The following is a 23,590-nucleotide window of genomic DNA, read 5'->3' as shown; positions in this document are numbered from 1 at the left end:
TATCGACACAGCGCGAAGCGTCAGTAACCAAAAAAAAGACAACAGACGATGGGAAGCAGAATTGAATCCGGATGGTTTTTTAGGGGGAAGATTTTCACTGTGATTACTACAAATAAATATTTTTCGTGTGTTTTATGAAGTTTGTTTTGATTCGGCGCACCGTGACTTTCTTACAGGTGAAACCGTACGTATTCTTGTTACCACAGCAACAAGACATTACCACCAATTTATTACCCCCTGCGTAAGTTATTTAGTTAAGAATTCTCAGTTAAATTTAGAAATAAAGTAGTGACAAGTATTTTTCAATAAAATGATAAAAGTAGAACAAGAAATGATATTGTTCGAAAGAGTTCTGTGACAGAGAAGGTTCACAAAATTACAATTTCCTGTAAAAAATAAAGACTTCTTTCAAACAAGAATAAATTTCTCTTTGTGGGCCTCCAATTCGAGGGGCTGAATCCGACTAACCTTCACGACGTTGCGCAATCGCTACAAAAATCATTCGAATAAAAAATTCGCCGATAAGTTTACGCCCTCCAAAGAAATACTTAGGCGACTGTTTTTTAAAACCGTTACGTATCTTATTTTTGCAAAACATTTTTTCTTGCGATTTAAAAAACATACATTTTTTTAATGTTGGAATATTATCTAACATTTGAAACAAAATTAAATGCTGCAAGTCTTACCTTTAAAGTAATAATCTGCACCCGTTTAATTTATCCGTTTCCCATTTAAAACCGATAACAAGCAATGGTGAAAAACGGACCCCAACATGGCTGCCACCAAGCTAAACATGCTGCAAGGATTCTTCCAGAGATTAGCACCTTGTGCTGGCAAATTTCCTTTGCAAGTTGTTTTTGCTCGAGAATTTTCAACAACAGACGAGTTAATGATCAAAAGGAGACACATATCCAAATGGAAGAATAAATTCCCAGATCAAGTATATTTTGAAGGTCTTGCTTTTTTGTTTTAGCTAGCTATAACTAAGCAGGCAAAGCACACAGAAAAATGTGCAATAAACTCGTACTTGTGAAATTAAGCATTATGTATAACATTTGCAATTATGCATTTGCTGTACCTATTTTCCATTACTATAGACAGGCAGGGATTAAAACCACAATAATAGAGGCGTAGTGTATATTCGTACGCACTTTTGCCCATTTTTGTGTATGTATATGTTCATCCGCTATTCGTACGTAAAGTGCTTTAGGGTTAGGGTTAGGGTTAGGATTCTTTTTCCTTTTTTCTACGTATGAATAGCGCTACGCACTATTAATACGCACTTTATGTCATATTAAAGTGCGTACGAATATACAGTTCCTAATAGAGGGGATCCCTTGCAGTATTTGTCAAAATGCAGCCCCACAAGCAGTACACTCTGCTTTTGCGAAATCTAAATCTATCAGGTTTAAGGTAAATATATGTTTGAATTCTGTTACTTTTCCATGCAACAATCCTTTCAAAACTGTTTTTGAAATGATGATGCCTAGCTAGAGAACAGCACAATGTCTCATTTAGTCAAACAAGAAATCCTAGATGCAAATTTTTTATAAAATTTATTGGCAAAACGTGTGCTTGTTTTTTTTCAAGGAATTTTTATATTTTGTAAGCGTTCTTCCCATAAGTATAGACGTACAAAGTTTAAAGACTCCCATGATGCGTTACGTTTAAAACCACAGTCATTTTACAATATTTCTCAACAATGAAATTAATTTTTTGACAGCCAAAAAATTGACTTGACCAGCCATTTAGAATTCTTGTGGTCACTATGACCACCAGGTATAAAATATTTATAGGGCTAGTTGTCTGTTTGCACAAAAATGAACTGATCTGCACAAACAGTAGCAAAGCAAAAACCATAAAACACTAGGTCAGTGTTACCCACACGTGTTACCCACAAACTAGAGTGGGCAGACCCTGAAAAACAGCACCACACATTCCTATTATTCCAGTGCGTCTCAGGATTTTTATTTTAATTCTGAATTTACCCTTCACTTTCAGAACTTACAGGGTAGAAAATTTAAACACAATGGCATTGCTTTAAGCTTGTATTAAAATATTAAGCTGCCATGTGTTCCCTTTTCTCTTATAATTTTTAAAATTGTCTATACTCGGTCATTGTGCCTTGCAAAAGGATTCCATTCCACTAAGAAACCTGAACACATGTTCATATCTGCGAGTTAGTTGACTCATTTGTTTGACTACTACGAAATAAGTGCAGGGGCAGACAGTTAAATTAACTACCGTGATATCCCATATTGTCCTAGTATTCTTTTTTATTCTAAATTTGACCAACCCCATACTGTGGGGTATGGGAAATCATGTCATGAGTTGAATGAGTTGTGAGTTGTAAGTTCCAAGACCAGTAAGTTGCATTTATTTACGGTACCAAATTATTTTTACGAACTCGAACAATAAAATTATTTTTGTGAATTTTTTGAAAAATTCCCAGCATAACAAAATTTAAAATAAAACTCTTATTTACGTTAAATCATGCACAAAAACACGTCTCTTGGGAAATTCAATATTTCTTTGTTGAGGCCAAGCCACTGATTGTTGGCAGAGGGTCGAGGTCAAAATCACCTTACAGGTGATCAGAAGCCCCCAAACGACAAAGGGTATTCAGTATTTTGTCTGTTAGTTATGAATTTATTAAAATTGATTTGAAATATTTATATTTATCTTTCTTCTTATGTTATATATATTGTATTTGTGACATCTCCACAAAAAAGCAAAAATATTTTCTTAATGTTATTTTTTGTGTAATACGATTTGAATTTTAGACAAGAAGCCCTGCGTCTTGAAGATTTCTGTCATTAGCCTAAAAGATTCTGAAATTTGTTGTAGGCCTTGAAAACAGAGAATTATGGGGTAAACATCATTAAGTATCCCAACTCGCAATTATTATTGTAACTCCCCTGCAATGTTAAGATACAACTCAATAAATAAAAAAATAAAAAATAAAATTTTAGATATCTATATGAATTATATATTTTAAAATAAGAGTTGAAACTTTAACTGTATATTTTCAAAACTGATCAGGAAAATTCCAGAATACAAATCTTGTTATGTATAAACTTGACGATTTGAACATAATAACTTCTGAACAAGCTAAATTTAATTAAATGAAGTAGTTCATTGTTAATGAATTCAGCAATTAATACATTAGCATTTGAATGTTTCAGATTTAAGCCTTCAAAACTTACTCTCTTGCTGAAGATTTTTTGAAAATGCTGATGGTGCATGGTTTGCTAACAGCTGATCTAAAAAAGAAACAAGAATACAAGACTCTCTTTGCCTTTTTGATTTGAAAAGGGAATTTATTTAAAAAGAGACAAATCAATGCCATGTGATCCACAAGGTAAATTATATTATAAATATACTAGTCGATAAGGCCCGTGGAAAAATCCACTTAGGCAGGATAACAGAGAAAAACAACCGTCATTTAAATTTTGATGACGTCAGCAGAGACATGTCAGAACACAAAATTTTTTTTTAGAAATGTGTATGCCTGTTGCCTTTATCGTATAGATCTTGAAACGCTGATCAAGAAAATGTATAGGATCGTGTACTTGTGACAAACGGATGCAGGGATATTAGGGTTTAAAGGTTTTTTATGACGTCATTAACCCGTCCATTCCGAAACGGATTTGGTGACCCAGGTTTGGAAAACTTACCCAAATTGGTCCCAGGTAGTCCCTAGTTACCCACGCAGGAGATGACGTCAGTTATTTCCACTCGTTTCCAAGTTATTTAGCCTTAAATTTAAAACTGCAATGCAGTAGCTTCACTAATCTTATTATTCTTTCCTTTGACGTCAATATTGCTCTAACGTCAAAGTTTGCTAATTTACAAAACAAATTTATAAGCGATGTTTTATAGACTTAATCAAAGAAATTTTATCCATTTTGCAAAAGTCACAGACAGAAGCTCCGTATTATTATATAGATGTATATAAATTTAATCAAGCTGGCTTTTGATATGTTTGTTAAACAAGTAACATATTAAGCAGGCCATACATGATTTTGAAACCTGTGAACAATACAGGATTTATTTTGTCGAAATCTATTTATTAAATTCAACAGATTTGATTCTTTATCATCCTTTTTTGATTCGAATTCTCAAATTTGAACTTCATTTTGGAGAGTAACTATTCAGTAGTTACAATTTTTCATTTTGAGGAAATTGATTGGTCATTGTTTTGTTTGACAAATCAAAAAAGTTGAACAAATCTAACTTTTGAAATTTCAAATTAGCAAATTGAATTCAACAGGTTGAAACAAAAAAGGGTAAACACACAAATAATGAATTTGTTTGATTTGATAAATCAATGGTCCTTTTCATGAGATTTTTTAAAGTCAAGTCTTTTCTAAGAAATCTTAGAAAATATTTTATGGTATTTTGGAGGAGTTCAAGAAAGTTTTTCAAGTAAACTAGGAACTCAGGAAGAACTTATAATTAACCAAGCCGATGCAGAATAATTATATATAAACATGGTGCGTACAGTATAATTAGCCCCTCATGTAGCTCATGCAGCTAAATATACGATAGATATTTTTTACTTAAATTTCCACACTTTTTTCGTTATTGATCTCAGCCATCTATATTTATCTAGATCCACATAAAGTTGTGCTTCAATTAAAACCACAAAAGGGAACAAGAAACGATTGTGCAAAATAGTTATTAATTTTACTGTAGCAGTATGTTGTATTATTAAACAACACAATATTCTGATTTCAAGAAAAGACATGGCATAGAGAGTAGTTAGCTGTAAAGAACACAAAGAAGCCTTTAACGGCTTATACTGTGAGTAGCGTCTTCCTAACCTGCATCGACTAACTATAGACCTTTTTGAATGTTTACATTTTCCGCAGTAAGCCCTTTCGCTTTAACAATTGTGTGGTAGATAAAAAGAAGCATGCGCTAGGTGAAGTAAGGTTCTTTTAAGTCTGTTTCTTTGCACAAAGGTATTATTACGACTTTATATAAATATATGTCAATCAGAAGTTATCCTTCTACACTTGATATTTTAAAGACTCAAAAATATTTCTGTAGAAAGGAATGGCCTGAAAACAGACTTTTCTGCCTGCCATGCTGTTGTCAGAGCCAGAAGGGCTTACCACGGGAAAATGTAAAAATTCAAAAAGTTCTATATATTCTGTGACAGGCTAATAGTTCACCCTGACTGTTCGATGCAAGGAGAAATAAAGTTTTGTCACGTTTCTGCAAAAAATATAATAAAACCTGTGCGAACATATATCTTTTTATCTGATAGAAGGCCCCACAAAGTGTCGTTTAGAAGTTATTTTTAGCACCCTTTTTTACCATAAAAACAGAATTTGGGTGTTCAGCCATGGAAAAATACACAAAGCAGGACAAAGGACTTTTGTTGCTAGCTAATTCTTTAAGAAAAAAGGCACTCTTATTAAAGCACTATTTTGTGTAGCTATCTACCTCGATAGCTAGCTAGTAAGTAAGTAATTTTAGACTATTAAAATGGGTATGCCAGCACCAATCAAAAGGAGATCCAAGTCAGCACCAAAAAGCATACTTTTCTCACTTATATAGGCATAATGTTTGATCTAAAAAAATTCTTTAAAATAAAGAAATACACAAAGAATATAAATAGTTCATGTCAATGTCTATAGATCTTACCCGATAAAATACACGAATTTCAAAAATAGTGCTTAGCTACCTAGCTACATATCAATAAAGCTACTTATACGACCAAACCAGACTACAAACAAAATGTAAGCACTTTTAATTGTGGCCGTACACGGAATGTTCTGGCCACACGAAGAGCATACAATCTCTGTTTAGATTGGTCATTAAATTGACAGAGATTAAAATGAAGCATTTTCATTGGCTTTCGAGAAGACGGAAAATGTTCTGAGGTTTTAGCCTGGACAAAAAGTTAGCAGCGTCCGGGCTCTGTGCTGTCTCTAGATATATATATCTATCTTCCATCAGGCGATTTTAAAGATTCCGTCCCACGTAGAGTTGGACTGAAATCAAAAAGTACATCATACGATTGATATGCACCAATCCCCTAGCAAATTTAAAGCGTCGCTTTTATATCTTCAGCTTGACAAAGGAAAAAGTGGTACAAGTTTTCTATTGATTTCCCCAAGGGGTAAAATTTTCATTTGTGGTACAAATTCACTTGAGCATGATTTATATTAAATTTAGTTTTGATGAACTTTGTTCGCTTCCCAGTTATGCATTATTGCGATTGACAAAAAAATTTTCACCTAATTTAAAAACTCTTATCGAAGTTTTAATTTTTTTATTTCTGTTCTGTTTCTGAATAAAATTGTTAGCTACATGTTTGACTAAATTTCAATATTTATATATTCGTTTACAAAGAAACACCAGTGGTGGATGCTACACGTCCACAACAAGCAAAGTTATTTTTCTGGAAATCGGTTACCCTTAGTTAAGGCAACTCATAACTAGCAACTCAAGGAACTCACAACTCGAAGATTACCAACACTATCCAAATACTATCCAGATGCATCTATATTTTAACACAGTATATTGCTGTCAGCCATGACTTCTTTTAAATTTTGTTAGCTAAAATAATAATGAACTTTAGTTGGAAAGATTCTTAGTAGTGTTAATACAAGAAAAAGCACAGAAAGTCTTGGGTTCTCTCTTTCACCAGGGTAACAAGTCATTTGTAGTTCGTTTTATGTATATATAATGTGTGTGTTTAATATGTTGATAAACTCACATGGTACTAGGTTGCAATTCAAACAAGCTATAGTCTCTTTTCCATAAATAATGTAATAGTGGACTTAGTACTGTCTATCTGGACTACAGTGTAGTAGTTTTTTGTGGTTTTAGTTAAGTCATTTTTGGTTTTCAGCAAGTCTACACTTTGTTACCCAATTATCCCTCTGCGTTCTCTCCAAGAACCCTAGCCACCCAAACACTTCTTAAACAGTCCTCATACAACTTACCTTTTGGTTGAATCAGCACGACAAATCTAGTCAACAACATTAATATTCCTAATTTTATCCAAACTGAAACTACCCTATAAATAACACTCAAATGCTACCCTAACATATCACCTAAGTCGCTGAAATCTTTAACTATCTCTAATGAGACACTGTTGTACATAATTTTTGTCTATAATCTCACTTTTGCAACTCTTACATACTGAGTGTCAGCTCCTAACTTTCCTGCAATACTACTGTACTTTTTATATATATACTTATAATATTTATGAGTTAGTACCATCAACTGCTTTTTGTGTAAACGCCAAGCCCACTTTCCAACTTTTAGGTCACACAACTTCATTGGTACTAATCATGACATTAGATTGTATTTCAGTTACATCTTAAAGTTATTGAATATTATTAAAAACATTCTTTTTTTATAGCTAATATTGGCTCTTTTGTCAATAAAATAAACGTCCTGTGAGATAGAAATAAGTGATCACCACATATGCCATCTATATAGAAAAACAGAAGCATTGGTTTCTTTTTGTTAATTAGAAAAGCAAATAATATTGATTTAAATTGACAACAACAATGTCCGTTATTTATTTTATTCATATTCTGAGATTATTTGATTGGCAAAAAGCCCTCAAAAAACAATATATGTGATGTTGGATAATCAGGGATATACTGTAGTATTTATTGTTGTTTTCAATGCACAATTAGTACAATATATGCTTCTGATAGGAGAGAATATGGACATTGAAAGTCGAAACAAATGCATGTCAATACCTGTTATGAGATATGTCCTCAACAATGACGTGCCAAGCTTGAAGAAACTTTTTTCTGCTCACAAAGTTGAAAGGAACGTCGAATCAATCAGTAACTTTGTGCACAAAAAATCTGGTGATTCCCCTCTACATCTTGCTGCACGCTACAAGCATGTGGAATGCTTACGATTGCTGTTGCAACATAAAGCAGACATTGAACACAAAAACTTAGACGGTAAAAGAGCTTTGCATGAAGCAGCTTACAGTGGGTGCATCGATTGTGTGACCTGCTTACTCGACAGTGGTGCACAAGTTGACGTTCTAAAGCGTGCTGATTGGACACCTTTGATGATCGCTTGTCAACAAGGCCATCTCAATGTTGTGAAACTTTTAACCAAAGCAAATGCAAATGTTGAGCGAGTAAATAAAGATGGTTGGACTAGTTTTCATTTAGCATGTCGAGAAGGTTATTTGGATGTAATAACATACTTATTGTCCGTTAACAAAAACCTGTGGAATACGACCAGTAAAAATGGGAGAACTCCATTTCACACAGCTGCAATGCATGGAAAATATGATATTTTGAAGTTCTTAGTTGAGAAATGTCAATATGGTATTGATGTAAGTGATTCTTGTGGCAGCACACCTTTAATGGATGCATTTCGTTTCGGATTTGTTGACATTGGCGAGTATTTAGTCCAGCATCAACAAGGCAGTGTTGATACAAGTGATGTTCTTGGTAGAACATGCATACATGTGGCATCGCAGAATGGAAAGCTGGCATCAGTAAAATATCTGATAGAAAAGATGGCAGTTGATGTAAATATAACAACATTAAAAACGAAATCAACACCATTGCATATTGCTAGCAAGGAAGGTCATGTGGAGTGTGTTGAATATTTACTTGATCGTGGAAGTAAAATTAATTTATGTGATGCAAAGGACAGGACTGCGTTGCATCTTGCTTGTGCAGCAAACCGGTGTAAGGTTGTGAAAATTTTACTTGCTCGTGCATGTGATACAACTCTTATGGACTGTAAAGGAAAAATTGCAATTGAATATGCTATGAGTGATGCAATTCGAGAAGCTTTTCATACTTGTAACATTTAACTTTGTTTTTGTTGACATTTATATTTATATTATTATATTTAATTTTTACTTTTATCTGACAAGGTAATTACAAGACCATCATGTTAAATTTTGTCTGTTTTGTTTTTTTGTACAATTTTCGATTTATTTGTAGAATTTCCACTCTATTAGAAATGTCAGAAAAGTCCAGAATATTGTCAAAATGTCAGGAATACTAACAACTTCTTTGATATGACAGGAAAATGTTAGGGACCTTTAAGTTTAAATGATCGATCAGAACTATTTTCAAACTTCAACATATTGACAAGGATTAAAATTCATATGTGTTCTCAAAGAATTTTTTTTAACATTTTTTTCTATTAATATTTTTGAAATTTAAGGTAGGTTTCCAAAAAATTCGACCCTAACTACCAAGGATTTAATATGCCCTGAATTAGTATTGTATAGTTTATTACGTGTGTTCTAATGTATACTTTTTCTTTTTCTTTAAAATACAATAACCTTTGCTTAAAAGATAGTTGGAAGGATGTAGTTAAATTGAATTAAGTGGATTTTTACTCTGAGGTCTAAATTAAGTAGTCAGAAATAGTTAGGGAGTAGGCTGGGGACAGTCTTATTTTTCTATTTTAATGGTGAATATTTTTCTTAAACAGGTGGATAACATATACCTAACATATAGAGACTTCTCTGACTTTCTCATTTTTACTGAAGATTCTCTTTAACCTCGGAAATTAGGAAAAGACGTTTTTAATTAATTTTATTAGGGGTGAAAATAAAGTTAAGTTACCAAGATTATTTGGTGATTTAAAACGTTTTACAGGGATAAGTTAAAAATTAAAAAGAAATATAATTATGTTACTTTGAGAAGAGAATGAAGTTGGTTTTTGTAAATTAATTTAGTATCTCATAAATTTGGTGTTTGGAATTTTTGTCATTTAACCGTTCATCACACAGTTTCAAATGGAACTACGAGCGATTCTTAAAACCGACCAGCTACTCATTTGTTTTACTTTTTTATATGCCAACCTATTCTGTGTACCATTAGGGAATTAATTTTGGTCAATTTTCCGAAAATGAGCTCTCGCGGAAATTACTGTTTTACCTGTCATTGCATGTAAGAGCTTAGGTTAAGAAGTCCTTATTTTATTTTCTACATAAAAAGTCCTTGTAACACGGTATAAATCGAGAGAGAAAAATTTCATAAAGTATCCTTTTCGTATAATTCGCGAAATTCAATTCCGCGAAAATTAGTTACCGCGAAAATTATTCACCTTAATGTATTTTTTATTAGGGGACTTGGAGGAGCGATGTTTCGATGCTGTGTTGAATACACGTATGAAATCTAAGTTACGAAGACGACGTACATTCAAAGGTTTGCTTGATACACTGGTTGAAAAAGAAAGAGTCGTTGTCACTTTCGGCAAGGGAAAAGCTTTGTCACGACTAGCTGAATTGGTAGGTCACGTTGTTATACATTTTTGATAATTCCATCTCATCTATTTCTTTTCAAAATGGCTGATTTGTTTTTTGTGTGTTAACAAGCAAAAAGACTTTAAATTGGCCTAACGAATCTTTTGGGACAAAAAAAGTGAAGAAAACAATTATATTGTTTTGTGTAAGTATAGTGAGACAATTATTTTCAGCACCAGAATTTTTGTGCCTCTGCAGGATGTCTGGAATATTTTCTGTAGGTCCATTCAGTTAGCACAACAAACGCCGTTTCCAACATAAAATTAAAAACCCATTTTCTGCAGTAACTCATCATTAAAATGATCCATATCTCTGATCGGCCGTGCAATAATTTTATAGGCCAGATACCCAGCGTAGCGGTCAAAAGAAAATGAACCTGAATATCAGACGAGGAAGATAATAAGATTGGGACTAAAATTGTGAAATGTGAAAATGGGTGTCTTTTCTTTTTAGTTGATTGACACGGCTAAGAGGAAGGATGAACCAGGCGTCTATACAATGCTACAGGTATACAACCTTTTAACTTTCAATGTCCTAACTTTCTTAGAACAAAAATGAAAACTAATACTTTTTTATTATTTATTCTATCATTTAATAACATTGAAGAATATATCTTTTTTTAAAGAGAAAAGAACTCGTGCCGCGTGTGTTTGAAGATTTGTTGCCAAGGTACCACGATCAAGCAGAACGATACACTAAAGTCTATCACCTCCACTCAGAATCGCTACCATTTTATAGATCAGGTCGCTTGATACACAGACAAGAAGGGAATGCCGTGGTGGAATTTTTGGGTAACCAATTACCGCCCCTTCTACCAAGTGAAGAAGAATTGAAGGATTTGACTGAGAAACATATGAATAAGAAAAAAATGGAGAAAGACCAAATAAAGACGGGAACGAGTCTGTAGTTTCTTTGTTGGGAGTGTATTTTTGAGAAGTTTTTGTGCTGCTACAGTCAGTGTTCCTTATTTGTGTAAAGTTTTAGCACGAATTTAAAGGTTACCTCCCGCTAAAAATCAAGTTGAGCTCATATCGAAGATCTTTGAATGTGTATAGAAATCTTTTATTTTTTCCAAATATCTTTATCTGTTCTCGAGATATTTGTCTTAAAAGTAGCCCTAATTATGCGAAATTGTGACGTCATGAGTATGCATTGAGCATAATTATGGTAACTAAATAAAAAAAAATTATGTAGAATGTTCAAAACTCGTCAAAGTGAACGGCCAGAAAATATTTTTAACTCTACATGGCTTTTCAAAAATTTTAAATTAACTCCCTTGCAGAGCATACGCATGACATCATGCATAATTAGTTAATCTTCTTAGTCCAAATTCTAAAGAACCAATCAAGGATTTTAAAAAAAATATTCAAATTTCTAGACAACCTTTCAAGCTCTTTTATATGACCTCAACTTGATTTTTCACGGGAGGTAACCTTTAATTTGGCGATTTATGAAAGAATTATTTTGGCGATGCTGAATTTTGTGTATACGATTTTTTGAAATTTCTACCTAAATAGCAGAAAATAATTTGATTTGATAAAAGGACAAAAAAAAACTTTTTAAGATGTTTCTCTAACTCAATATAAACTTATACTTTTAAACAAAAGTATAATGAAATAAACTGCCCAAAACAATTAATTATTCTACAATTTGACTTAATGGCGGCAGGAAAACTGCAATATAGCATGGATTTAATAAATACAGCGATGAAAGAAGAAGCTTAAATTTGATTTACTTTTAATATCGGATGGCAAAGAAAAATAAATATTAACGTGAACTTATTTTAGCGCTTTTACATCAAAAACGCACTGAAACTGTAAGGAGGTGTATTTTTTTCCCTGTGAAATTTAGTGTCACAATTTTGGCTTTGTAAATACAACTGCGTTGGGGTAATGCACTAAACTATGGAACAATTTAAGCAGCAAGTTTTCCTATTTATTTGCCGGTACAATGGAACATATCTCTAAATAGATTTCTGTACAATTCAAATTCGTCTAGCGTGTTTTTATTGAATAACAATTTGGATAAGTGAAGCAAGCGATGCCATTGCTCGTCTTCCCAAACTTCTCCTTGTAGTAAATGAGCATCAGCTTTACACTTGTCAGAGAAAACCATATTTTCCCAATCATACCTGTCTACGCGCATGCACCGCCATTTGCGCTCAAATTGAATGACGTCATCGCTATACTTTTGACGAAATGCATCCAGTCTCATGCTTATAAACTTCTGATCTAAACTCCATAATTTAGTACCCCGTTTTGATTCTGTGTAAACTGATTCACCAAATAAAAGTTCCATTTTTTTCAAAACTGGTTTGAAGAATCGAATTTCGAAGTAATTTTTGTTTTTTCCCTTTGTTGTAAGAAATGGAAAAAACTTTGGCGGAAATCTTTCGATTTGTTTTTCCTGCCGTTGAAGTGGTAATAAATTTTTCCATTGTTTGACGGACATTCCGATATGGGAAATCGGGAAATGTTTATAAACCCGATCCGAATGAGTAAAGTTACCGCAGCATTCCGAGTTTGTGATGAGTACACTTCTATTACTATCAATGATTAATCGGGATTTTTGGATTGGCCATAGATCTGAATCGGACATAAGGAGAAACGAATCATCATGGAAATTACTCATGTGTGAAGCATACATGCGTAATATTTGGCTAAATCGGACTTTCATACTGGATTTAACATTGACATATGTAACGCTTACATGTTTGCGGTGTTCGAATAGCTGTGACAAAACAAACCTTAATTGCTTTTCGGCTGCCGGTTGAATGGAGTTAAAATCGATGACAAGAATAACATTCATATGAAAACCTATTTTCTCCCATGTTTTCGCAGTTAATGGCAAATAAAATACGTATGACCAGGCATTAGGGTTTGTTGTGTGTAATGTGTTAGGCACTGCAGCTGAAATTACAACGTTTTTGTGTGCTTTTTGAGAAATCTCGTGAAGATATGCAGACATTTTGTGCATTTTGCCATTTGATAAATTAACTGATTCGATCCAATGTACTCTGTCACAATTTCCACCCTTCTCAGTTATATTATTTTTAAAAAAGTCATTGATAATCCAATATTTAAAGCCATATAAAATGAACAGAAAAGATACAACCACAAGAAATCTAAGTTTCATCTTCAATTTTGCAGAAGCTTCTTCGTCTTTCATGCTTCACACTCCCCTTCCAAATTCATCTCGTTCTCTTTTTTGCATAATTTATAACTTTATTTGAGTTAGCGATTATTTTGTATTTTGCATAATTAATGTTTGTATGAAGCATGGTTATCCACTACGTGAAGGGAATACATTTTCCCGGAAATTATTTTTGCCATTTTAATCCTGTTCGCAAAATTAAAATTGCATTTTTAGAACAAAATTTGCAGAATAAAGGTCTGCAAAAGTAGGCAAAGTTGATTATTCGCAAAAATAAATTGCGCAAAATTTTTGAAAGAACGATTATAACACAAAAACTAGGACTAGAATTTGAGGTACAGCTGGCCGTCCAAAATTTTGACTGACTGGAGCTTGCAGAAAGCAATTTTGCCTTAACACCAAGCCCCACCAGAAGTTTCGTTAGAGTATAGAGTTATTATTCCTTGTTGTTGTTTTAAAAAACAGTAACTTAGTTTTCAAATTTCGCAATAAACTTTTTCACACACTGCACATAGTGATGTTAACTTTTTAAAGTTTTGTCTAAAAAGTTATTCCATAGACGTGGTCCTCTTTTAGATATAGCAAAATTAGTTTGCTGCGTAACAATTTTTGGCTGCCTTAGATTATTTTCACGAAATCCAGTCGGAAAATTGTGATTTATCAGCTTAAAACTATTGTGGAATGTTTGTGGTGCTAACTCATTTTTAACTTTAAACATAAAAACAAAGTGTTGATAGATACTTATTTGATAAACGTTAAGCGCCTTTGAATCTTTCATTAAATGCCTTTGGTTTTACTTTGGTCCTGTGTGTACTTGCCCATGCAATGTTTACATAGTTTATGTACGAGTGAATTAGTGAGAAGTATATGTTTTTTAATTTCATGGGGTACTTTGTGGGTCTTTTTAGGCCTTTTTGAGGGGGGGGGGGTCTGACCTACACTTTGCCCCTTATAATTTGGTAAGTTTTTCTAAAGTTTGAATACTTAGCTCATAAGAATATTTTTAGCAAGATTTGATGCATGTGCCCGATGGGGTGAAAACATGCACAATTTGGGATAATTCAAGAGGCCTGGGGAGGCAAACGCCCCAAACACAATGCAGCTTACAAACATTTTTTTGCATTTAAAGTTATTTACTCTTAATACATCAGGTCAAACCTTCTGTACCTTATGGGTTGAACGATTTCGTCATGAGCTCTTGGACTAGAATTTTTCATTTTGATGTGACTATGACAAATATGGTCCTTGAAAATATTTACGAGAAACATATTTTTTAAAGAAAAACTTACTTATTAGTATATGTGGAGAGTTTGTTATATTTTTCTGGTATCGTCGATGTCGTATGCTGGCTGTCTCTAACACTGTGCGGTTCAAACATAAAATTTCAAAATCCTTGTGCATCGTGATGCACTTGTTATTATTCAACTTGCTATTCAATAAATTGAAAAATTCTTGGCAACACTTGCATTCCACAAGAGTGAAGAAAATGAAAGTAACGCAACATGTACAGGTACACCAATGCAAATTTTCAAGTCTGCTTGAATTCAATTCTTCTTTTTCTTCGCTATCACTAGATTCATAAGTCACTTTTTCAAGTTCTGCTTTGGAGTATTCAGGCTTATTCATATAACATCCTGTTACTGACGTTTCACTAGACTCACTTGAATATTCTAGAAATAAGGGGGTCAGAGCAGGAGCTTAAATTTTCCATATCTCGTTGGTTGCGCTCAGCGCAAGCTTTTATGCTTCTTCAGCGAAGATACGTCACGATATAACAGTCTCCAGAATCAGCCGTGGTCTCAGAAAATTTAAATAGCGCTTACCGTTCGCTTATAGATGGGGTAACTTCTTTATTAAAATCAACCCAAATAATATTTACTTTTCAAAATTTTAAACAGAATTTGGGAAATGAACATAATGTTAACCGAAATAATGCTATTTCAGTTGGAGGCTTAATTTCCCTTTAAAAGATGGCATTCAAAGAACGTGACCGTGTTGTGTGGTCGGTCCGAATTAGTTTAATTATTAATATTAATTATAAGAAATATAAATAATATAATAGATGTCTTATATAGAAGTAAATACAAGTAACTCAGCAATCTTGAACTTGAAAAAATCGTCTAGAAATTAATTTAATTGCGATGTGCTTCTTTAATAAACTTCAGTTTCGTCGCGAATTTTCCGCCTATCTTAATAAGATTCGTCGTGAAAATTGTCTAGTGGAAATTGGCCATTAGAAGTTAAGTCTTTGCTCCTTTATTTCCAATAAAAATTTCAGCTTTAGTAATCTTTAATTTTTTAATTCACACCAATCCACACCAAATTTAATTTTTCCCTGCATCCACAAATTGCAAGGCGTCTACCAATTTATTTTAGGCAAAAACCGCGTCATGCTTCACACGAAATTTCCAAACCAAATTCCCTTTACTTTTATCGACTTTGCTGCGACATATGAATACACCTTTCCCGAATTTCATAAATTTTAATAATTATGACGACATCCAAAATTTTGTCATGGTCCCGTGCTCTTGAAATAAGGATATTCAGATAGAATATTAAATTATCATTACAAAAGTAAAGTTTTTAGAGCAATATAATATTCTGGTTGGATTTTATTTAGATTTGAAAAACATAATTACAAGCTCATGAGCTTGTATTAAAACGCAAATGTGTCCCACAAGAATGGAACTTTTTGCGGTGATAGTAGCCAGGAGACCCAGCGTAATTTTTCATATCAACGGGAAATCGGAGTAGTTAAGGTGGGAAAAATTATGCTGGGTCTCAAACAACCTCGTCCCCAGGGTCTTGTGGCCCCTGAGCCGTTATTACGGAGTGGCCAAACAATTAATATATTTCTCAAAAACTAGCCTCTCTAAAGTCAATGCTAAACCTAAAGCTAGTATTTTTATCCACACCACAAAATAAATCGACCGCCATATTTGTTGTACTCTTGTTTACATAAAACTCCCGCGCGGGGCAGAAATAAATTTTTGCAGAGCAAGAACAGTTCATAAATTATTTATTTGGTATAATTATCTTAAATTATAAGCGATCATGTGACCAGCCTGTTCCAGAGCCTTTTCGCCGTTATCAACTTATCAAAAAGGCAAAATGCCCTGGGAACGAGGTTGGGTCTCAAACGATTTTTCTGTGTTCTATTTAAACTCGGGGTTTCCGCTAAGTAATTCAATTGCGTTTAAGCTTTAGTGTGAGAGAAACTCATTTTATCAACTTGAAGAAGAAAGCTTAGTTAACTAGGCTACGGTGATAGGAAAAATTACGCTGGGTCTCCTGGCTATCTGATAGCTTGCTTTTGTAAACTTTATTGGCGTGTTTGTTTACGTATATCATATGTCTTGTTATTTGAAAACGAGTCTCTTTTAGCTGGGAATTGTGGCACTTAACAAATAAGAATATTTAAGAAATTAGGTAATTTGTTCTACCTTTTGCTAAGGAACTTAGGGATAAGAATCCTTTTTAGTATCGACCTCTTTAATTAAGTTTGGCATAATTAGGAAATTCGGGAAAGGTCTATTTCCATGGATTTTTCACGGCCCGTCAGTTGACAACTTTCAGTTGTGAATGCAACGCATGACTTTCGGAACAAAATAACCGCACCCTGTGACGTCTGCCGTTTTAGTTTTTGTAAACTAAATATTTGTAAACTCTATAAAGTAATAGATCAAAGACCAACTGAAATCTTTTTGCTGTATGCTAATTTAAAGTGTAGGTAGTTCAATACAACATGTGGTAGCTAGCCACCTGAAGAAAGGTGAGCTGTGTGAAACCACAATAAAAACACCAGTCATTCATGTTTCCCTATGGATTCAACAGCTTCGCCTTTGTTTTATGAACAGTTTTAGAATAGTTTGATTTTCAAAAAGTTAGTTAGTAATAAAATGGCGCCAAAGATTTGAATTAAAAAAAATGAAATTACAGCTATGCGCAAAGATCAGAATTTTCATGTTCCGTTCGCTGTAAAACTTTCAATTTTAAGGAATGAATTAAAAACCAGCTGGGTTTCGTCAACTTCAAAAACATCAAGGTCTGATATCACAACAACTTTACTAATTTCAATCCAAACATCCAAAATCTATACCTTTCAAATACATCCACGTGTCTTCACTTAATTAGTCGTAATTTCTAAACACTTCAATAAACAAAGTTATGAATGGCTCTGGTGGGATATTAATAATTAACCATCCAAGTTATTTTTCTAAACACGCACACTGCTGTATTGAATAGAATACCTGTTACTTTTTGACTTCATTATACGGGTAGTGTATTTAAAATTAGAATATACAGAATGCTGTTTTACAAGTGAGATAATGTGCGAAAACAAATTAGTAGAAATTTCGAGAATGGAGGCTCCACGTGTAACCAAAGTTGTAAGTCTTTTTTTCATGTTAGTCCTGAGCTTTTACAAGTTCATGCTTATATATTTGGAGGTTTGTGGCATTCGAGTAAATAACGAGTTTGTTAAATAACTTTTTTGTTTGGGGAAACCTTTTAATGAATCTTTTCTTTTTTTTTACATAAAGTTATTTTTTAGAGAAACTAATTTTTAATGCACTTTATTCAATTTCTTTTAAAGGAATTCCTGCCAACTCGCATAATATCCAAACTTTAAGCAGTCTGGACTTAGGCTCTTGATGATATCTTGACAAAGTCAAAGTCAAGTAAAGTTTTGTAGTTTAAGAATGATCTCATCTTTTATTACAGTTGGACATGTCAGCATTTTTTAAAACTTTCTTATGACGTCAAAATATTCAGATTTTAAGAAAAAATTTTTTTAAAAATTCTAAAGACTTAGAAACCCATGAGCCTTTCCCTCCAAAGAGCCCCCCCCCACGCCCCCCCCACCGTAGCGTCCACCCTTTGAATGTCCGCGCTCTTTTCTCTAAGTCCCACAATTAGAGGACTGTCCCCAGCCCCGTTATTGGAAGTATCCTGCATCAGTATCAAAATTTATTCTCAAGCCATGCGCATCCCCGTTCCCCTGGGTCTCTTTGCCACTCAGTCGTTATTACGGAGCGGTCCTATCAAGTTAAGGCAAAATGCACTGGGAATGAGGTTGGCACGGGCGCACTTAAACAAAAGCTCAAACTTTTCCAAAGTGCATGCCCTAACAAAAAACTCGCGAGTGTTCTGCGCTATAGCAGAAAATGTATTTGAATGGAAACAAGCCTTTAACATGACTACAGTATCCTAAAAACATAAAATAAAATTGAAATCTTATTAAGCGACAAAACAAAAATGTTTATTTAAGTTGGTGTCAGCCAATATAAACTTCAACTTTTAAACGAAAAAATAATGTAATAAACTGCGTAGAAAACATTTAATTAATCGATTAAATTTAGTGACGACTGAAAAAAATTAAATTTAACGTGGATTTAATTTGGCAATGAATAGAAATCAATTACTTTGAAGATTGAATAAAAATGAACATAATTTAGCGATTTATTACAGAAATTGCCAATTCCACCATATTTTCTTCTCCAGGGGTGTTATACTACTTTGGTACTCTGAAATACCGAAGAAACAGGGAAAAACAGGAGTGAGTGAGGGAGACGAGGTGTGGGAATTAGATTTAAATATCGATTTTCATTGTCATACTGTTTCAACATAAGTAAAGGTAAAAATAAATTAGCTGGATATTTCTTGGAATGAGTTAAATACGGCATCTCAATAAATTAATGAGACGGGACGGCTATTTGGTACTCTAGAATTAGCAGAAAACGATGCTGCAAATTCATTGGTGTATTCTCCACTTCAAGAAATTTTTTCGCGGAACGGAAATTTCTGCTAGTAATTTTTACTTTATATTATTGCGCACATTTCAAAACGGAAAGTAAGCACACTTTAACCAATTTTCACGTAATAATATTGGCTGAATATTTTCTACCTGTCGTTTTCGTCCACAACTCAAAGAAAAAGTTGATCATCACTTGTTAAGATAGTTCCCGGGCATAAAAATTTTAATTGATATCAGCCGCCATCTTTTTACAATGCATTTCTCGCATTATTATTGGCTGGAAAAAATATTTTCGGGAAAATTCTAAAAAAAGTAGAAAGTTTTTAACTTTCGGAATTCCGTGTAATCCACAACTCGATTAATTGCTGGACAAATACAAGGCTAAAGCCACAATACTTGAAGATTACTGACGACTATACAACAAGCATTCGATCTTTTAGTCTCGTACATATTCGGTCCAGATTTTCTCCTTTGAACGATTATCTTTTTCACAACACATTTGCTGTACAAGTAAATTGTCGAAAAATGTTCTTTCAGTGAGATTTTTTCTTAATTTTTTAATTTTTTTTTTATTTCTTAATCTTTTCTTCTTTACTTCTTAATTTTTACGTGATACACGATTTTATTTCGTGAAATCGACAAAAAGCACTATACGTAATACTTGTTAAAGCCATTTATCCATAAGAAAATTTAGCTTTACGAAAATCAATTTAAACAACGCTCAAAGTGCTCAATGTAACCTAATCATACAAAACTGTGTTCATAAATAGGCTTAATTTTCGACACGTGTGATTAGCTCTAGTTGGGACCTTATGTCATAAAACATCTGTATTATTTTTTAAAAACTTCGGCGTCACAGTGCGTGAAAAAAACATAGTTTAACAGTCTATATTATGAGTAAGGAGGTTATTTCTGTAAGTTTTGACGTTTTTTGTTTCATCAAAGATTAACTGAATTTGTTTTTGTTTTCGTTTGATTTAGAATTTATTGTCTTGCATTTTTTATTAGGAGAAAAATTTCACGAATGTTTGTGGAGATCCTTTGCCACGCATTATCGATGCACGTTCTGTTAATCGCGTCAGCTCACATGGAGTGGGTGATCTTACAGTTCTGGTTAATGCCAGCTGGAATTTGAAGCAACAACAACAACAACAGAAACATCAACAACAACAACACCAAAATTATGTGAATCCCTGTACTTTTAAACTTGATCATCCAAAATACAAGCCTGATATTAATTCTAATTTTTCTCAGGATAAGAGAGAAAACTTTTCACGTTATTGGCAACACCTCCCTCCAGCTCAACAACAGCGAAGATATCATGCAGATGATAATAACTCCAAGTGTTTCATGAGTGGGTTAAATCTTGGAGGAAGGTTAAATCCAGTAATACAAGGAGATTATAAAACCTCTAGAGATGCATGTGCAAAATATTTGGGACAAGACTACTGTTCTTTCGTTCAACGAAAAAAGTACTTGCAGAATTTAAATGACTCGTATCCGGCCAACCATATTCCTCGAATAGAACATCCTCCTCAATTCGAACATACCCCTCGACTTGAACATTCATCCCGACTAGAACATACCCCTTGGCTTGATTACTCTCCTCGAATTAAACAGTCTCCTTTAATTACACACCTCTCTCATCTTGAACGTCATGAAGACTATTCGAAGACTAAACGATTCCAGCATTATATGACCATGTCAAAAGTTAAGCAACATTGCGTACAAGGGTGGGTAAAAAATGTTCCTCCTCATAATACTTTACCTGGTCAATACAACCACATGCAATATGCACATGGCAATAACAAACATGTTGTACTTAATGATGCTCCAGTTGTTAGCAGTGTACCACTTCGTTACCAAACTCCTTGCCAAATCATTTCACCGCGACAGCCTGAAGAAGCAGGAATCAAACTGTACCAGCGCAATTACCAAAGTGAATTACAACGATTAAGAGTGTTAGCAGATAGTCTAAGTAACGCACAGTCAAATATTCGTGACTTCAATGTGAAAAAGGCTGATAATTTGAAAAATGATCATCCCCAGTCCCCTGACAGCGGCCGTGGAAGTATTGATGATATGCTTAACCTTTTGGCAGCAGATATAGATAATGAGACGGAAATGTGGGTGAAACCTTCGAAACGTGATTTGTCTCCAGTCAAACAAAACGATGATTCAGCAACAAGGAGAAAAATGGAAATTTCATCAGTTGAGAATGATCATATTAAAAAGTTGAATGGCAAGCCACAAAAGAACTACCCACGAATCAAATATTCCAAACCATACTCCTCCCACCCCAATAAAAACTCTTGGATCAGTTCGAAGATTAAATCCTCCAAACTCTATAAAGAAAATTGGACGGCGAACTCAGAACCCGACACAGAGAATGACATGCCTGGGGATTCTGCTGAACATTTATCGGATACTGACAACAACAGTTACTATGATGATGACGACGATATGTCGGTACACTCGTTAAAAATTAAGGAAGAATGTACGCTTGATGATGACGATGATAATGATGAAGTTGTCGACTTGACGGCTCCAAATAAAAAGTTGAAAAAATATTGGGAGTTGGAAAGTGAAATAACTTGTATATAAACTGATGAAGTTCTTGTTTTATCTCGGTTTTATACATATTTTTTTAGTACACTCATCTTATACATCCAACAGTTCTCTGTTTACGTTATTTTTTCAAGTTTCTTACTTTTTATATATATGTTAAACATGTTGTTCTTGTTAAAAACGTCTTTGTATAATCTTTCTCGCCTTTTCTTTATTCAATTCGGCATTTGATCCTGTCGTCGTTGAGTGGAAGACGTATGTCGGCTTTTGTACGGTACAACGTGCCGTGTCTCTCGTGTAGCAATGCTGACCTCATTAAATAAAGAAACAAAGATCAAACTATCTAGTTTTCAACGTTCGCGGATAGTAGGTAACGGTTTTTCTGACGCTTCTACGGTGTTTGGTGCATGCGCAGCGAGTTCTGGACTTAGGGAGGAGACGAGTTTGAAATAACCCAATCGAGATTGAAATACCGGTTAGACAAGACGTCTAAAGGTCTCTCGAAGACCAAATGCATGTGATATTTGCAATGTCTTCCGTCAGAAACAATTTAGTAAAAGAGATAACAAAAACAGTGGCAGCAACGGTTAATCGTGCGTGCCAAAGAGAAATCTAAAAAGAGGAGTAAAATCGAACATTCAGCTTACAAGAGAAATACTCAATGTCAAATCTCTGCGCAATATGCGCGGCAGCTTCACTTCAATCCCCCCCCCCCCCTCCCAGAGTTAATTAATCACTTAATGCTAACACGTGGACAAATATGCGCCAAATACCGATGCGGAAATATGTACGACGGGCGAAAATCTGCGGACCTGCGAACACGTGTATTCTTCCACGGGCTAACGAAATTCATGCAGCTGGTGTGCCGCAGCACAGTTCGCCTCTCCCGTAAGGTAAACATGCGATAACATATTTTACACAGAAAAGCCTAGTTCAGTTAAGAAACCCATTGTACAATAAACTTTAACAATATATGTTCTGGTCGCTTAATGCTAGGAGTCTCAGTGCCGCCAATTTAAAAACAAGCGACTTTCGAAACATTAAACTTTAAACTCGATATAACATATACATTTTTCTTTAATTTGTGTTCTTGTAATGACGTATATTTGTGGTTTCTCATGCGCAGCATTCTCAAAACGAAAAACATTTTGCATTCAAATTTAACTTGAAGCATTGAAAAGTTAGCGTCTACCAAAAGCGCTGAAGAAAATAGCTTTTCTGTATAATAGCTTTTCTGTATAGTTTCTTTTATTATGTTAGACAATACGTTGTATTTTGATTGGTTTATTTTACGGCGCATGCGTTAATGTAAAAACGTTGTAAACTCTGAAACAGCGTGGTTAGACCCGCGAAGAATTTAATAAAAACAGACAGAGTTATTTCTCTTTTTTCTGGTTTTTAAATGGCGCCCGATGAGGGACACAAAGATTGATTTATATAATTAAAGAAAATTGGATGCTATTGCTGTTGAGCAAAGACATTGATCAAGATTGGATCAACGAAATTTGAACGAAAGACACGTATGAAACGAAAATAGTTCAGTAAGCTCATTCGCTACTTGACTTGACTGACCCTTTTTTTTTGAACTGCTTAATAATTTAATTGACATTTAAGAACGTTTTTAGACAGCCATCTTTGACGTTACGAAATCGATATTTTTGCTTGATTGCAAAGATATTTACGGATTTGATTGAAGTTTCTTTTTTTTGTTTCTTGTGTGCCAGCACGTGGTTTAGACATAAGTATAGTTTTTGGTTTTACAGCTTATGGTTTGGGGCTATAGAAGAGTACGAATTCATGTTTTTTCTTGGTTTGTTTTGATACGTGGAGTTGTTGTTTAGACT

At 34.0% G+C, this 23,590-nt stretch overlaps 3 protein-coding genes across 3 annotated transcripts; all 3 read left to right on the top strand.

The window, feature by feature from the left end:
* The first annotated feature begins 732 nt into the window (after positions 1-732).
* LOC130636356 (39S ribosomal protein L17, mitochondrial-like) lies at positions 733-11,223 on the top strand. The gene is made up of 4 exons (XM_057446045.1): positions 733-953; positions 10,092-10,255; positions 10,724-10,777; positions 10,896-11,223. The coding sequence occupies exons 1-4, from the start codon at positions 773-775 to the stop codon at positions 11,175-11,177; spliced, it is 681 nt and encodes a 226-aa protein (XP_057302028.1). The 5' UTR covers positions 733-772; the 3' UTR covers positions 11,178-11,223.
* On the top strand, positions 974-10,085 carry LOC130636355 (ankyrin repeat domain-containing protein 16-like). Its single transcript, XM_057446044.1, has one exon. The coding sequence runs from the start codon at positions 7,610-7,612 to the stop codon at positions 8,819-8,821; it is 1,212 nt and encodes a 403-aa protein (XP_057302027.1). The 5' UTR covers positions 974-7,609; the 3' UTR covers positions 8,822-10,085.
* Positions 11,224-17,661: 6,438 nt separating the features above from the next.
* On the top strand, positions 17,662-23,121 carry LOC130636354 (uncharacterized). The gene is made up of 2 exons (XM_057446042.1): positions 17,662-17,811; positions 20,187-23,121. Exons 1-2 carry the CDS (start codon positions 17,752-17,754, stop codon positions 21,780-21,782), a joined length of 1,656 nt encoding a protein of 551 aa, XP_057302025.1. The 5' UTR covers positions 17,662-17,751; the 3' UTR covers positions 21,783-23,121.
* Positions 23,122-23,590: the final 469 nt, after the last annotated feature.

Source organism: Hydractinia symbiolongicarpus, chromosome 3 (genome assembly GCF_029227915.1).
Source record: "Hydractinia symbiolongicarpus strain clone_291-10 chromosome 3, HSymV2.1, whole genome shotgun sequence".
Classification (NCBI taxonomy): domain Eukaryota; kingdom Metazoa; phylum Cnidaria; class Hydrozoa; order Anthoathecata; family Hydractiniidae; genus Hydractinia; species Hydractinia symbiolongicarpus.
This window is presented reverse-complemented; position numbering and strand designations above follow the sequence as displayed.

Excerpts from the sequence above, each read along its gene's own strand:
- LOC130636356 (XM_057446045.1), top strand. The coding sequence starts at position 773 with ATGGCTGCCACCAAGCTAAACATGCTGCAAGGATTCTTCCAGAGATTA. Across the intron at positions 954-10,091 it reads AGATCAAGTATATTTTGAAG|GGGACTTGGAGGAGCGATGT; the intron begins GTCTTGCTTTTT and ends ATTTTTTATTAG. Across the intron at positions 10,778-10,895 it reads GCGTCTATACAATGCTACAG|AGAAAAGAACTCGTGCCGCG; the intron begins GTATACAACCTT and ends CTTTTTTTAAAG.
- LOC130636355 (XM_057446044.1), top strand. The coding sequence starts at position 7,610 with ATGTTGGATAATCAGGGATATACTGTAGTATTTATTGTTGTTTTCAAT.
- LOC130636354 (XM_057446042.1), top strand. The coding sequence starts at position 17,752 with ATGTGCGAAAACAAATTAGTAGAAATTTCGAGAATGGAGGCTCCACGT. Across the intron at positions 17,812-20,186 it reads CTCCACGTGTAACCAAAGTT|GAGAAAAATTTCACGAATGT; the intron begins GTAAGTCTTTTT and ends ATTTTTTATTAG.